General features: G+C 49.5%; 2 protein-coding genes across 3 annotated transcripts; both read left to right on the forward strand.

The window, feature by feature from the left end:
* The first annotated feature begins 489 nt into the window (after positions 1-489).
* Positions 490-4,773, forward strand: LOC132439890 (pulmonary surfactant-associated protein A-like). Of its 2 annotated transcripts, XM_060034700.1 has the most exons (6): positions 490-595; positions 1,063-1,224; positions 1,442-1,636; positions 1,897-2,016; positions 2,789-2,866; positions 3,342-4,773. In XM_060034700.1, the coding sequence occupies exons 3-6, from the start codon at positions 1,465-1,467 to the stop codon at positions 3,716-3,718; spliced, it is 747 nt and encodes a 248-aa protein (XP_059890683.1). In that variant the 5' UTR covers positions 490-595; positions 1,063-1,224; positions 1,442-1,464; the 3' UTR covers positions 3,719-4,773. The 2 variants fall into 2 exon arrangements, with proteins under 2 accessions (XP_059890683.1, XP_059890684.1); XM_060034701.2 differs by lacking the exon at positions 1,063-1,224 and having other exon boundaries at positions 495-595.
* Positions 4,774-8,884: 4,111 nt separating this feature from the next.
* Positions 8,885-13,417, forward strand: LOC132439891 (mannose-binding protein A-like). The gene is made up of 5 exons (XM_060034702.1): positions 8,885-9,055; positions 10,685-10,877; positions 11,265-11,381; positions 12,250-12,324; positions 12,967-13,417. The coding sequence occupies exons 2-5, from the start codon at positions 10,694-10,696 to the stop codon at positions 13,338-13,340; spliced, it is 750 nt and encodes a 249-aa protein (XP_059890685.1). The 5' UTR covers positions 8,885-9,055; positions 10,685-10,693; the 3' UTR covers positions 13,341-13,417.
* The last annotated feature ends 202 nt before the right edge of the window (positions 13,418-13,619 follow it).

The following is a 13,619-nucleotide window of genomic DNA, read 5'->3' on the forward strand; positions in this document are numbered from 1 at the left end:
TCTGGAGCCCTATGGACACTTCCAAGAGCCAAAGAGGCTCTGGAGCTGGAATGGCCCCAGGAGGAAGCCCTGTATGTCACTGACCTGCCTCTTTGCTCCCCTGGGAAAAGAGTCCAGCCCTGGTATGTTCTCTCCAGCTGGCGGGCTTTTGGGGGATCGTGATTCTGGGGCTGCGAACGTATCACGAGCCAGGACCGGGAGGCCAAGACCCAGGAGGGAGAGGGCTCCCTTTGCCACGTGGCTCCATCGGTTCCCGTATAAGCGCTCTCGTTCTTCACTGCTTTGGGGAAAGTGGGTGGAGGGAGAGTGGGTGGCCTCCGGTCCGTGGGAATTTTCCCTTCTTACCGATCTGGAGTTTCTCTTTAGTGGGTTTCCTAAGTGGCCCTCCAGCTGAGTGCCCTGTGGGGAAAAGTACTGGGTAAACAAGATGACAGCTTCCTGCCTGGCTGTCCTGGAGTAGAGGCCCTTGTGGCAGGCCCCTCCCTGGGGTGGAGAGGAAGCCTGGTAGCCTACGGTCAGTATAAATGTTGCTGTCCACCTCGCCACCTGGAGGCAGATCTGGAGGCAGAGAGCCACATAGGCTCTGTTCGTGTGGGTGAGTTTAGCCCCATCCCCTGGGTCTTTCCCAGGGTTGCAGCAGCATGAAGCAGCCCAGCAGCCACAGGCTTCACTATGGGTCAGGCAGGGAAGGAGGGGCCCTCCCTGGGTACCACTGGGACTTGTTCCACAGAACCCTAACTATGGGTACAGGAAGGTGGGCTTGCGAATATCCTCATACTTCACTGTGCGCCTGGGCCGGGCCCATTGGCCCCAGGGATTCAGCAGGGCCTGCAGGGTGGAGGCAGGGGGAGAAACAGCCTGCCAAAGAGAAAGCGTCCCGAGAAAGCAGGGAGGAGGGGACTCCCTATCACTGACCACTGTGGGGGGGCCAAGACGTGGGCCCTGGTCATCTCTGCTCATCCTCAGGATCACGATCCCTTAGAACTCAAGAGGAACGGGTAGCTGAGAGGATGAGGGACAGATGGAGCGAGTGGATGTTGACCACATCCTTCCTCCCAACAGCCTGGGAGGGACAGGCCAGGATTGCCTCCAGGACAGAAGTTTCAGCTGAAGCCAAGAGAGGTGAAGTGAGTTCCCCACGGTCACACAGCGAGGAACAGAGACTCCATTAGAACCGAGGTCCTCTGACTCTCCAGAGCTCTTTACCACTGCTCACCTGCCCAGGTACCACTCCACCTCCAGCCAGAGGGATGGGGCATGAGACCATGTTAGATGCCAGATGATGCTGGGAGTTTCCAAGGATAGTATGGGTCTTTCCAGAGCTCCTGTCTGTACCTGCCCTGGCCCTCAGGCTCCATCATGTGCCTGAATCTTGACAAAGCACAGCAAGGGGAGACCTTGGCGAATGCTTCGGGTGGGCCACAGCCTTTCCCTTCCACAGAAGGAGCCGCTGGAGCAGGCAGCATGCTGCTGTGCTCTTTGACCCTCACCCTCATCTGGATGGTGGTTTCTGGCCTTGACTACAACATGAAGGAAGTTTGTCTTGGAAGCCCTGGCACCCCTGGTACTCCTGGATCCCATGGCCTGCCAGGAAGAGATGGGAGAGATGGCATCAAAGGAGACCCTGGACCTCCAGGTACTGAGTGGGAGCTGAGGGACAGTGACCTGTTTTCAGGGGGACTTGCTGTCCAGGGTTCTGGGCTGCGTTCAAGGGTCAGCTGGATGGTGGGAGTTTCCGGGGACCCATAGACTGGAGCAGCCCTGGAGGGTCTACCCTCAAGGTGCCCGTGGAGTGACAGGTGAGTCAGCCTGGCTGATAAGGGAGGTCCAGTCCCATCAGCCCCAACCCACTGTGGATGATAGATAGCATACATCCTTGTCCCCCTCTCTCTGCAGGCCCCATGGGCCCCCCTGGAGGAATGCCAGGCCCCCCTGGGCGTGATGGGATGATTGGAGCCCCTGGCCTCACTGGAGAGCGTGGAGAAAAGGGAGAGCCTGGTGAGAGGGGTCCTCCAGGTGAGCAGGATGTGGCCAGTGGACAGAAGCAACTGGACACCGTGCCCATGTGGTCAGTTACTTGAGGGATGAAGGGGAGCAGACAAAACCACTGAAGTCCCCAAAGGGTATATGTTTCAACCTAGATAAGAGAATATGAGGTTGAGAAATCAGAGGGGTCTGGGCCGTGGGCCACAGCGCAGGGACTGGTGGGTAGTGGAAGTGTTCCACGCATCACAACAGCTGATGGGGAGACACAGGGCGTCAGGTGTGGGAACTGGGACAGCACTGCGAGGAGGCGAGGCACTTCCTAGTGCTGAGGCATAGGGGCATTCTGAGGGCGCAGGGGCTTATGTGGACCAAGGACCAGACAGATGATATCACTGGGAACCCCGCATGTCCAGGGCAACTCTGCAGCTCTGAGCAGTAATCAAGGTCCATCAGGAGAGTCAGAGAGAACCACATTTGCTCTTGTGGTTGGAAGGTGGGGAAGGGGGCCCTGCCCAGAAACTAGAAAACCCCGCAGAAGTGGACAGACAGAGCCATGAAAGGATATGGCAGGAAAGAAGAGCAGAGAGGGGGCTGAGCAAGTGCGAGGCTGCATTAAAGGACAAGTGTGTAGGGAGTAGGAAACACACTCCAACCTCGGGGACCCTTATGACCTGGGGCCTGGGCAGTGGCTCTAGACAAGTGAAGGGCAGAATGGCAGGCTTGCAGCTGGCCTCACACCTGCTTGGCACAAGTGGGGGTTTTTGTTGGCCTGCCCCTCTTCTTGCTGGGGATCTCTCTACAGGGCTTCCACCTTATCTAGACGAGGAGCTCCAGAGCACACTCCTTGAGATCAACCATCAAATCCTGAAGATGACGCGCGGTAAGGGGATCCCTTGGGGCCCTCTAAGGGTAGGGGGTTCCCATAAGTTCTCCTCGTTCTCAGCATCAGGCTCCAGACTCTAGAGACTTGACAAACAAGTGTGGACATGGAGGTCCTTGTTCAGATGTTCCTGAACGGCTCAGAGGAGACCGAGGTAGATGTGGATTCTCTCCCTATGTCCTGGGGAAGCAATGTTCCTGGCTGTACTGCTTTCTGTTGAATCCCAGGAAATTGCACAGTTTCAGGCACATAATAGACGGTCAATAAGTAATTGTTAAATGGGTGAATGGATAATTAGATGATGGGAGCATGGAGGGGAATCCAGAAAGACTAGGATTGGAAGAGGGAGGGAAGAAGGAGAGAGAGGAAGAGGTGAAGAGATTGCAAAGCGCATAAAGGCAGAGAGCATAAAGGGAAGGAAAAGGACTTGGAAACAAAGAGGCCTGTGGCCTGACCCGGATTCCTCTGCTGTCAGTCCTCAGTCTGCAGGGGTCCATGCTGGCAGTGGGAGAGAAGGTCTTCGCCACCAGTGGGCAGTCGGTCAATTTTGATGCCATTAGAGAGTCGTGTGCCAGAGCAGGTGGACGCATTGCTACCCCAAGGAGTCTAGAGGAGAATGAGGCCATTGCAAACATCGTGAAGAAGCACAATACTTATGCTTACCTGGGCCTGACTGAGGGTCCCACTGCTGGAAACTTCCACTACCTGGATGGAAACCCTGTGGATTACACCAACTGGTACCCAGGGGAGCCCGGGGGTTGGGGCAAAGAGAAGTGTGTGGAGATGTACACAGATGGCCGGTGGAATGACAAGAACTGCCTGCAGTCCCGACTGGCCATCTGCGAGTTTTGAGCAGGCACCACGGCCACAGGATGGAGAGGGTCCTGCCTTGCCTTTCAGCCCACGTCCTGGGGAATCCACCTGGTCTATGAGGTGCTGTAACACCTTTGTAGCTATAAGAGTTGGAGGTATCTTAGCCACGGCACTCCCCGCTGGGCCCTGACTCCTCCCCCTTGATTACTAATCAGTCTGACTCCCCCCGGAGCCCCTTCTCAGCTTTGCACTCTAGACAGCCACTCTAACTTCGCCCTTTGGCAAGAGAGGGAGGCTTCTTTCTTCCTCTTCTTGTCCAACTCCTTCATTTATAGATGGCAACAGTGAAGTCCTGGGATGGAGGTTCCCTCCGAAAGCACACACAGGGTGCCTGCTGCCTGGCCCCTCTACTCTTTCTTTGCAGCCCACTGCCTGCCCAGCCTTATCAAGACTTAGCAGTGCCACTCAAGCATGATGAGAGATGGGTGGACTTCTGGGAAATCCCGAATGTGTGGAGCTAAGGATACATTCGGGATTGTCTGGCAGCCTGAGGTCTGTGGGGCACATCTGCTCAGGCTCTCCATGAGGTCAGAGGGCCGGGTGGCGCCCCAGCATGGAGGAGGCCACCCCACCCCTAGTGATTGGCATGTATTATCCACTCCCTTGACTCTGGGGGTACCAACTCAACTCCCTGGCCTAAAAGCAGCCAGTCTATGCCTCTAGGGAAGATCTCACTCCCACCTCAGGCATTACCCAAGTAACTTCCTGCTGATGAACACATCCCCACCACTTCAGACCTCAGTGAAGTGTTTATTGAGCATATACTATATACCAAGCACCTTGACAAGCACTTCCAAGACATCTTATAAACTACGATTTAATCTTCACACAGTGCCATGGAACGAGCATTATTTTCCCCATTTTTTATACAAGAACACTGAAACTTAAAGAAGTTAAATGTTTTGAGTTTTGTTACACGGAGCAAGTGACAGAGGCTGTTTTCAAACCCATCTACCTGAACCTGAAGCTTATGCTCATCACCACCCCATCCTCTCACTGAGCAGAGATGATTCAAGTGTAATAAATCATGAATATGTTAACATGAGTTTCCATTGCTTTGGTTTCAAGAAATATTTCTGTGATTTTAGAAATCAAGTTAACTCTGGCTCTGAGGCCCCACTTACCTGAAAAGTGGAAAGTTCAATCTCAGGTTAAGCTTTCTTTGTTGGGTGGAAGGGGCAACCTGCTCCCACCCTCAGGTTGTATGGGCAGATGGGGGGTTACAGAAATGTCTGGAGGAACAGAGGAGCATTAGTGTTGATGGCTGGCATCCAGATAGCTCCTGATCTAAGTCTACATGTTCCATTTGAGGGTGGTGATATCATGCCTTCCGTTCCCCACTCAGCCCCCTGGATGTTTGCCATGGCCCAACAGTGGTGGCATTCAGGGCTCTGTGAGCCACCTCAGTCTCAGGACTGCATGGAAAGGGACCATGGCCCCCATGTCCCAAGGCTGTGTGGGAATTGGATCATGTCTCTACTTGCTTGAGGAGGTGACCATATCTATGTCACATCTCCAGAAAGGTCCCCACTTCTCCCACCTTCACGTAATGCCCTCCCTCACCGCATATACTTCTTTTTCGGGACAAGAGGAAGTTCTGGATCACAATCCACAAAACCAGATGGGAACGAGCAGAACTATTTCTCATTCTTTCATGAATGTCAATTTTTAATCTGGTCACCCTGCCACATGAGCTTAGGGCCCAGCACACAAATTATTGAGCCTTCCCCAAAATTCAAAGAAGTACGGAGAAACATATTTCCCGTATTTTACGGAGGAACAGTCTAAGTCTCTGAAAATCGTTGTCTTCTCATTTCTTGTTAGGTTTATTTTTACTTCCTTTATGGTGTTATTTGCGATTGTTATTATATTATTTTTATCACATTTTAAATTAATTATTGCTGGTTTATAAGAAAACTATTGATTTATTTTTGGTTGATTGTATGTCCAGCCATCATTTTGGATTCTCACTTTCCCTCTAATATTTCTAATAATTGATTCTCACATTTTATAAATATATGCTTATATTTACAAATGACAGAAATTTTGCCTGTTCCTCATGATATTTATATTTCTTATATATCATTCTTATCTTTTTGTAGGGGCCAGGAGACCCTATATATTGTTGAAGACACTCAGTGATAAATGTTATCGTTAGGGGCGCATTGAATGTATCATGAGAACATTTCCAGTATTTCAGCATGGAGTTGCTTGTTTTAGGTTTCTGATGCCTTTTATCAAGGCAAAGTTCCCTCTTTTTCATAGTTTGCTGAGATTCATTTTCATCATGAATGTGTACTGAGCTTTATCGGGTGATTTCTTTGGCATTTCCTTTAAGCTGTTAACATCAAAAGGGTGTCAAGTGTGAGCTGAGTCATTTCTTGTTCCTGGGTACTGGCATCTAGAGCCCACAGGTGAGAGTAAAAGGGTCATCTTTTAATGAGTCCAGGGGGTTCCAGGGACCCCACCATGGAACCTGCAAGGTGAGGACCATTCAACGTGAGTGGTTTAGTAATTCGCATTCTGTTGGTCAGTATAAGGAAGACTAAAGAGGCGAAAGCAAGCTGACCTTCCATGGGTGACATCTGTACTCTCACAATGGAATTTATCCCTTCCTCTCCTCTCCCTGTGGCATGGGGGAGGGGACTGTCCTATCCTCCTCCTAATCTTGCAAATAGGGATGCCCGAATTACTTTGCCTTCCTTCCCTCATTAAGTCACCTAAGGCAGGAATCTCCTGTTCTAAAATTGCTGAAGAGCTGAACCAGCAGAGGGCCTGATCTTGCTGAGGCATGGGGAGATGGAGAAGGGGGAGAATAGAACTGTTAGCAGGTGTGTTCTGGGGCAATGTGGATTTCCACCACTTGGATGGAATTTCCCAGGGGCTGCCAATGTCGATGTCATGGAAGCTAGCCAGAGTTTAAGCCCTACTCACGAGCAGATTGCTTCTTGGAACACAGGGACTTGAAGAGCAAGAGACTATGAAGTGACGTGTTCACTGATGTCATGTTGAGGGTAGGGAGCAGGCAGCTGGAGGCTTTTACAGAGCCCCTTATCTGAAGGACCAGCTCCTGGGAGGAGCTGTCATTTATAATCAGTCATACAGAGGGACCCAACAACCAGTTAGGATGGGCCGAGAAGCAGCAGTGTTCCCACTGATATATGGTGCCTCCTGTGAGCAGGTATTGCCACCCTGGGCACCATCACTCTCTCTACCAACCATACATGCAAAAAAATAAATAAATAAATAAGAGAGGAGGCACTGTCCACCCTTCACTTCAAGAAGCCGCCACTCTATGGCCAGGGTGGTGATGAATCAGAGATAAAACAGATTTTAGTGACAAAACTAAGGGACAATAATCATTTGGACTATATTTTAACTCAACCCTAGAAAGTTTGTATTCCAAGGGAAGAATAGGTATGAAGAATTTTGAGAGCATGTATTAGTTTCGAGAAAAGGGTGAGCTTCAAGCCTCAAGATTGTACATATCTGCATTAAGATTCTTAAACTTGTTATATATTAAATTAGTGAGTTAACTGGACTATGTTTTGATGTTGAACCATCTTTGCATTCCTGGGATACCCTACTTGGTCTAATGGCTGATACTCTCATCACACTTACCACGTACCAGGTATTATACTTCCATTAACTCATATAATCCTCATTAACCCTATTATGTAGACGTTATTATTACGCCCAATTTACAGATGAGAATATTGAGGCACGTAGAGATTAAAGTGATTTTCCAAAGATCATGCAGCCAGTTCATGGCAGAAGTGGGCTATGAATACAGGAAGTCAGATTCCAGGGACTGTGCTATTAACCATGGATGCATGGCTGGACTTTAATAGCTCTTTTTTTACTTCAAGCTTTCAGGGCAGTTCCTGTTCGCTCCACATCATTTCATTATTCTGATATTAGTGGCTACTGGGGACATATTCTTCCCACATTTAAAGCTGCTGCTCCCTTAGTGTCCGCTCACGGTCACATGGCCAAGGCAAATATCAAAGGGGTTGGGGTGTTTACTCCACATACTCCAGTGGGAGGCATTGCAAAGTACCTTGGCAAAGGGCATGGGTATATATTTCTATGAAAAGAAAATGTGGAAATCAGGAAAGTAATTCAAACCACCAGGGTTATGTTTGCCAAATTTGTTTATTTTTGCAAAGAACGAGCGTTTCTGAAATTTTATTAATAGCTCTATAGTTATTTCCTTATTGTAGTTCGAGTTTCACTGTTTAATTTTTATTTATTCCTTATTTATTTATTATTCCTTCTTTATTCCTTATTTATACTGTCTTTTTAAAAATTAAATTTATTTATTTATTTTTGGCTGTGTTTGGTCTTCGTTGCCTTGAGAGGGCTTTCTCTAGTTGTGGCGAGCGGGGGCTACTCTTCCTTGTGGTGCGCGGGTTTCTCATTGTCGTGGCTTCTCTTGTTGCAGAGCACAGGCTCTAGGCACGCGGGATTCAGTAGCTGTGGTGCGCGGGCTTCAGTACTTGTGGCTCATGGGCTCTACAGCGCAGGTAGTTGTGGTGCACGGGCTTAGTTGTTCTGCTGCATGTGGGATCTTCCTGGGCCAGGGATCGAACCCCCGTCCCCTGCATTGGCAGGCAGATTCTTAACCACTGCGCCACCAGGGAAGCCCTATACTGTCTTTTTAAAACTATCAATTTATCTGTTGTCTAGAGTTCTGAATGACAAGGGAGGAATGAGGTGACTCAGTGCTGTAGGTGTTTAACTCCTTCCCTCCTGCTCCTAGTAAATTAAATATGAATGGAAGGGGGAACTAGGCAGAACAACTGATACACAGGTGTACGCCTGTACATGTGTGTCTGCATGAGCACGTGTTTGGTAGGATGTCTATGCATGTCCCTTCCAGAGACAAATATTTGGAAAGAACTGTCCTCTGGGATTCTGATCTATGATCTGGGAATCTGTGATTCTAGAGGATCAGATAGCAGAGCTACAGAGACAGATGCACGGGAGGGAGCAGTGGGAGGAGTCTGGGGTGTTGCAGTAGAGAGCTGCCCAGTGCTAAGCTGGAGACCCCACCAGCAGCCCTGGAGAACTGCCCAGTATACAGCGGTTCTGAGGATGGTTGTTTATTAATCTGGGGTTGAAGGCCAGTCCAGCACTGTCCCTGGTCACCAGACTAATTGGGGCTGACATTGCTGAGGCATCTGCCAGAGGCCTAGGCTGGAGGACCAGCTTCCCTGCCATAGCCTCTGTGCTCTGAGGAGGCCCCTAGTAAGTCATTTCTGAGGACAGAAGAGGAGGCCTCGGCCAAGAGTCTGGCCACTTGGCTTGACCCTGGTGAGTTCCAGGCAGGGGCTGTGGTGGGGTTGTCAGGCCCCCTGAGGGCCTCTGTCTCTCTGACCTGGGGCCTTGTGCCCTTCCTGGATCCAGGTTACCATCTGCAAACTAAAGGTGGTCTTTTCAGCCAAACAGAAGAATGGAAGTGGGGTGTGTATGCCAGCAACATGTTTAGCTCTGGCTTTGGCCTCCCACATAATCAGGGGAGCTTAAGAGAGAGGGAAGGTGGAGAAGATTTGATCAAGAAAATTCCCTTCCGGGACTTCCCTGGCAGTCCAGTGGTTAAGAATCCGTGCTTCCATGGCAGAGGGCACGGGTTCCATCCCTGGTCAGAGAACTGGGATCCCACATGCCACACAGTGCAGCCAAAACAAAATAAACAAACAAACAAACAAAAAACAACAACAAAAAAGAGAGAGCACATAAATAAATTTAAAAATTAAAAATCCTAAAAAAAAAAAAAAGAAAGAAAGAAGGAAAGAAAGAAAATTCCCTCCCAACTTCCTACTTCTCACTGAGTCCTGGAGGGAAGGAAGGGTTAAGGGAGCTGACAGGCCAAGGTGGCCAAGGACAGATGCAGTAGTTATGCAGGGACGTTGGAATTAGAGGTCAGAGAGGAGCAGACGGATAGGCCCATGGGGGCTGGGCTGTGAGGCTTCCTGGAAGGGGACCAGCTCGAGCAAAGGCTGGATGGGAATCTGATGGCTGGATGGGGGCACAGAGCCGGAGAAGCGTCTCGGAAGCATGCAGAGGATCCTGCCAGGAGGAGTATGAGCTGACCCTGCTGGGCCCAGGGTGAACAGAAATTTTAGGAGCCTGGGTTCTGGCTGGAAAAATGGCCTCTCGGTGGAAAATCTCAAAGCAAGGGAAGGAGGTAAATCTAAGTGGCAACTGGCCAGGATCAATGACCAAAGAAGGTTCCATTCTCAGGGTCAGAACAAGTTTCCATACCTCAGGGTACTCTGGGTCCCGAGTCCCAGCAAGTGCCTGTCACAAAGTAGAGACTTTATGAAACAGGATGATTGACAGGTTGTTGGGGAAACAGCTGTGATTCTGGGGGTGGTTGGGGCCCTGTGGTGTAAAACAGATTTTTATGCGACACGAGACAACGGATGTTGTAAAACAGGTCCCGCCAAGCAATGGGTCACATGCTATAGTTTGAGTCTACCTTTAGCGTCCATAGGAAGGAGAAGAAGAGGGAAATTTAGGCTACTTAGGCCCTCAAGAAAGGGAGTTGAGAGGAGAGTAGCCAAAGGTCATGCAAGAAATGAGCTCTCTTTGCCGGGCCATCGGGAACAGGGCTTGCGTGGCATTTGTAGACCCTGTGGGCTTTCGTGCTTAGGGCTGCCTAACCAACTAAGCCTTGGGCCCACAGGGCATGAGAGCCCCAGGGAAAGTGGGCCCCTGTGATATTACTCTTGCATCTATATTTGTTTTAGTACTGATCTAACTCTAATACATCTTGCCTGTGCTAGTAATAGTTTTCCTAGTAGCCTGGGAGTAACTCAGGGCCAAGAGTTGTGACATCCCCCTCTGTGTCAGCTGCCCCGAGCACAGGGTCCAACACATCAGAGATGGTAGCAAACCAAATGAGATGGAATTATTTTCTTTGACTTTCTCCACTCTAAGGTAAGGACCATGTTCCTGTTTTTGTCACTTCCTGTCCTCCTTCTGTGTGTGGTGACAACATCCTGCTCAGAAACAAAAGCCTGTGAGGATGCCCAGAAGACCTGTTCAGTGGTGACCTGTGGCATCCCGGTCACCAACGGCACCCCAGGCAGAGATGGGCGAGATGGACCCAAGGGAGAAAAGGGAGAACCAGGTATAGGACAGGCCGCTCTGACTTCTTCAATCTTTTACCCCAACGGGAGGGTGTTCTCTATAAGGGATCTGGCACAGAGACATGAGGAGGCTCACCTTTCATTATGGTAGGTGACGATTCACTCAGAAAAACTCCTGTAAAAGGGCATTCTCTCCAAAATAAAGATGCGTCTCTGGCTCTCCAGGATCCCTCACTGCCACCCAGGAATTGGTGATGCTCAGGGAGCTGGCCCTTAGGACAGGCCATCCCCTGAGACGCAGGAGGATCTTTCTTCTTTGGATCACTGCTAGCTGAGTGGTGGTTTCTTGGGGTCAATCAAATATTGAGCTTTTGGAGAAAGAGAATGAGTGACAGACACTGGGTCACATTTCCTTCCTCTTCCAACAGGGCCAGGGCTCAGAGGCTTGCAGGGCCCTCCAGGGAAAATGGGGCCTCAAGGAAATATAGGGAATCCTGGGCTTCCAGGACCAAAGGGCCACAAAGGAGATCGTGGAGACAGTTCGGGTAAGGAGCTCACCCCAGCAAGTGATGTGGGCTGTGGGGACCCAGGACCTGGGAATTCCAGGGCCAGGTGGGAGGTGCCCCGTCTCCTGCTGCCCCACTGGAAGATGCTCAGCTCTGCTTCCTGACCCAGCGCCCTCATTCCTCTCAGTTCCTTGGGGCCCAAGGGGATTCCCACTGGTGCCCGGGTATAGACTTCCGAACCCTGCCCGCCTCACCCTCAGCAGACCTCTGTAGGACATGTGCCCTGGCCCTTCTTCAGCTGCAACAGTCCAGTACGTGGTTCCAGGCTGCAAGGGAGGAAACTGGTCCTCTCTGCTGTTGGATTTTGTCTGTTGTCACAAGAGTGGCATGAAAAGGGTTGGCCTCATAGGACCCCTGGATAATGGGGGACATCACAGCAACTTAGTTCAGAGTAAAATAAATTCAGTAACAACAAAACCAAAAGGATGACCTCTTACTTATATTTGTCCACTGGCCTATCAGAATAATAAACGTATTAAAGAGTTTGCCTAGAATAGGAAATGAAAATATGATTAAGAAAAGTTTTCAAAAAGGAGAAAAATTAGCTGGGCCTTTTCTTATAAATAATTATAATATTGCAATATTTAAGCAGTATATGAAGAAAAGGATCCAGAGCTATAGTTTATGGTATTATTATTATTATTTCCAGAGTTATAGTTTACAATAGTTACTAAGTATATCTGAGAAGGCAGGAATACAGTTTTTTTCCCCTTTTGCTTCTTTTTGTTTTCTTATTTTTCTGGAATACGAATACTTTTCAGTAAGCTCATTTTTTTTTTTCAAAATACTCTGCTCTCCAATTGAGGGTCTTCTTCTAAATAAATATCCTCTCCCTATTGCTTTATAGTTGCCGAGGCTAAGCTGGCTGACTTAGAGGGACGGATAAGGAGCCTGAAATCACAACTGGATCACATCAAAAAGTGTAAGCTTTTTTTCTGTCCCCAATGTGTTCTTGACTCTAACTTTTTTCTCCAGAATGCTCTAGGTTTTGGGGGGACGGTGGAAAAGAACTTACACTTATGACAACTTATTATATACTAGGTGGGAATTTTCTCATAATTTGGTTTTATTCAATCGTCTTGCCATCCCTATTTGTGGGTATTACACCCATTTTATTTACAGGTGAGAAAAAAATAGGTCCGGGAAGTATAGATAATTCATTCAACAGCATACAGTTAGGAAGTGGGAAGGAGGATGGCGTGGAGGTCTGCTGACTCTGGAATCTTTGCTCCTTCCTTAGCACCCACGGGCCTCAGATGGCGGTCCATGCCTCTTTCTCATCCTGGTGCCCATGTCTGGCAGTGGGGCTCAAGCATGTTTCCCTAGGTCCACCTGTACTGGAACAGTTTTTAACAGATATTTGTCCTAAGGATGGGATATGCCAGGAGAGCCCCGGCTTGCTGCCAGGGACTTGCCTTCCACCTTCTTACTAGGATCTCACCAAAGGTGGTAGAGAATGGGGCTCAACCCCAGACTCCCAAGTTCCCAGAGAAGGGCTTTTTCATCTGCTGTCCCAGGCTGGGCTTGAAGCCAAGTCAACCCCACCTACATTTTGTGATTTCAGTGCAAAGCTTCTCCTTGGGTAAAAAGTCTGGAAAGATGCTCTACGTGACCAATGGTGAAAAGATGCCTTTTTCCAAAGTGAAGGCTCTGTGCGCTGAGCTTGGGGCCACCGTGGCCACCCCCAAGAATGCTGAGGAGAACAAAGCCATCCAGGACATGGCCCCTGACATTGCTTTCCTGGGCATCACAGATGAGGTGACCGAAGGCCAGTTTATGTATGTAACAGGAGGGAGGATGGGCTACAGCAACTGGAAGAAGAATGAGCCTAACAACCATGGCTCAGGGGAGGACTGTGTCCTCCTCCTAAGAGATGGGCTCTGGAATGACATCTCCTGCTCCTCCTCCTTCTTGGCCATCTGTGAATTCCCAGCCTGAAGAGGCAGGTTCCTCCGCCCCCTCCTTGGCTCCCTGCTGAGGTCCCTGCTGCTCTGAAAGAGAATTCAGTGCCAGTTTCCCCATGTCCAGTGTTGATTCATTCCTTCATGGGGATGGGAGAAAAGCAAGGGGACATATTTGACTGTGGGGGGATGAAGTGAAAAGAGACTGACAGTGGGGCATGAGGGTTTCTGGTCCAGTCCAGTCCATGGCAAAGGACACCTTCTGTCCTGCCAAAGAGCACAGCATTGGGTCAGAGTCAATCTCAGAAAAAGCACA

The sequence above is a fragment of the Delphinus delphis genome, chromosome 16 (assembly GCF_949987515.2).
Source record: "Delphinus delphis chromosome 16, mDelDel1.2, whole genome shotgun sequence".
NCBI lineage: Eukaryota > Metazoa > Chordata > Mammalia > Artiodactyla > Delphinidae > Delphinus > Delphinus delphis.

Coding starts and splice junctions, on each gene's coding strand:
- LOC132439890 (XM_060034700.1), top strand. CDS start 1,465: ATGCTGCTGTGCTCTTTGACCCTCACCCTCATCTGGATGGTGGTTTCT. Junction 1,637..1,896: donor AGGAGACCCTGGACCTCCAG/GTACTGAGTGGG, acceptor CTCTCTCTGCAG/GCCCCATGGGCCCCCCTGGA. Junction 2,017..2,788: donor TGGTGAGAGGGGTCCTCCAG/GTGAGCAGGATG, acceptor ATCTCTCTACAG/GGCTTCCACCTTATCTAGAC.
- LOC132439891 (XM_060034702.1), top strand. CDS start 10,694: ATGTTCCTGTTTTTGTCACTTCCTGTCCTCCTTCTGTGTGTGGTGACA. Junction 11,382..12,249: donor AGATCGTGGAGACAGTTCGG/GTAAGGAGCTCA, acceptor ATTGCTTTATAG/TTGCCGAGGCTAAGCTGGCT. Junction 12,325..12,966: donor ACTGGATCACATCAAAAAGT/GTAAGCTTTTTT, acceptor TTGTGATTTCAG/TGCAAAGCTTCTCCTTGGGT.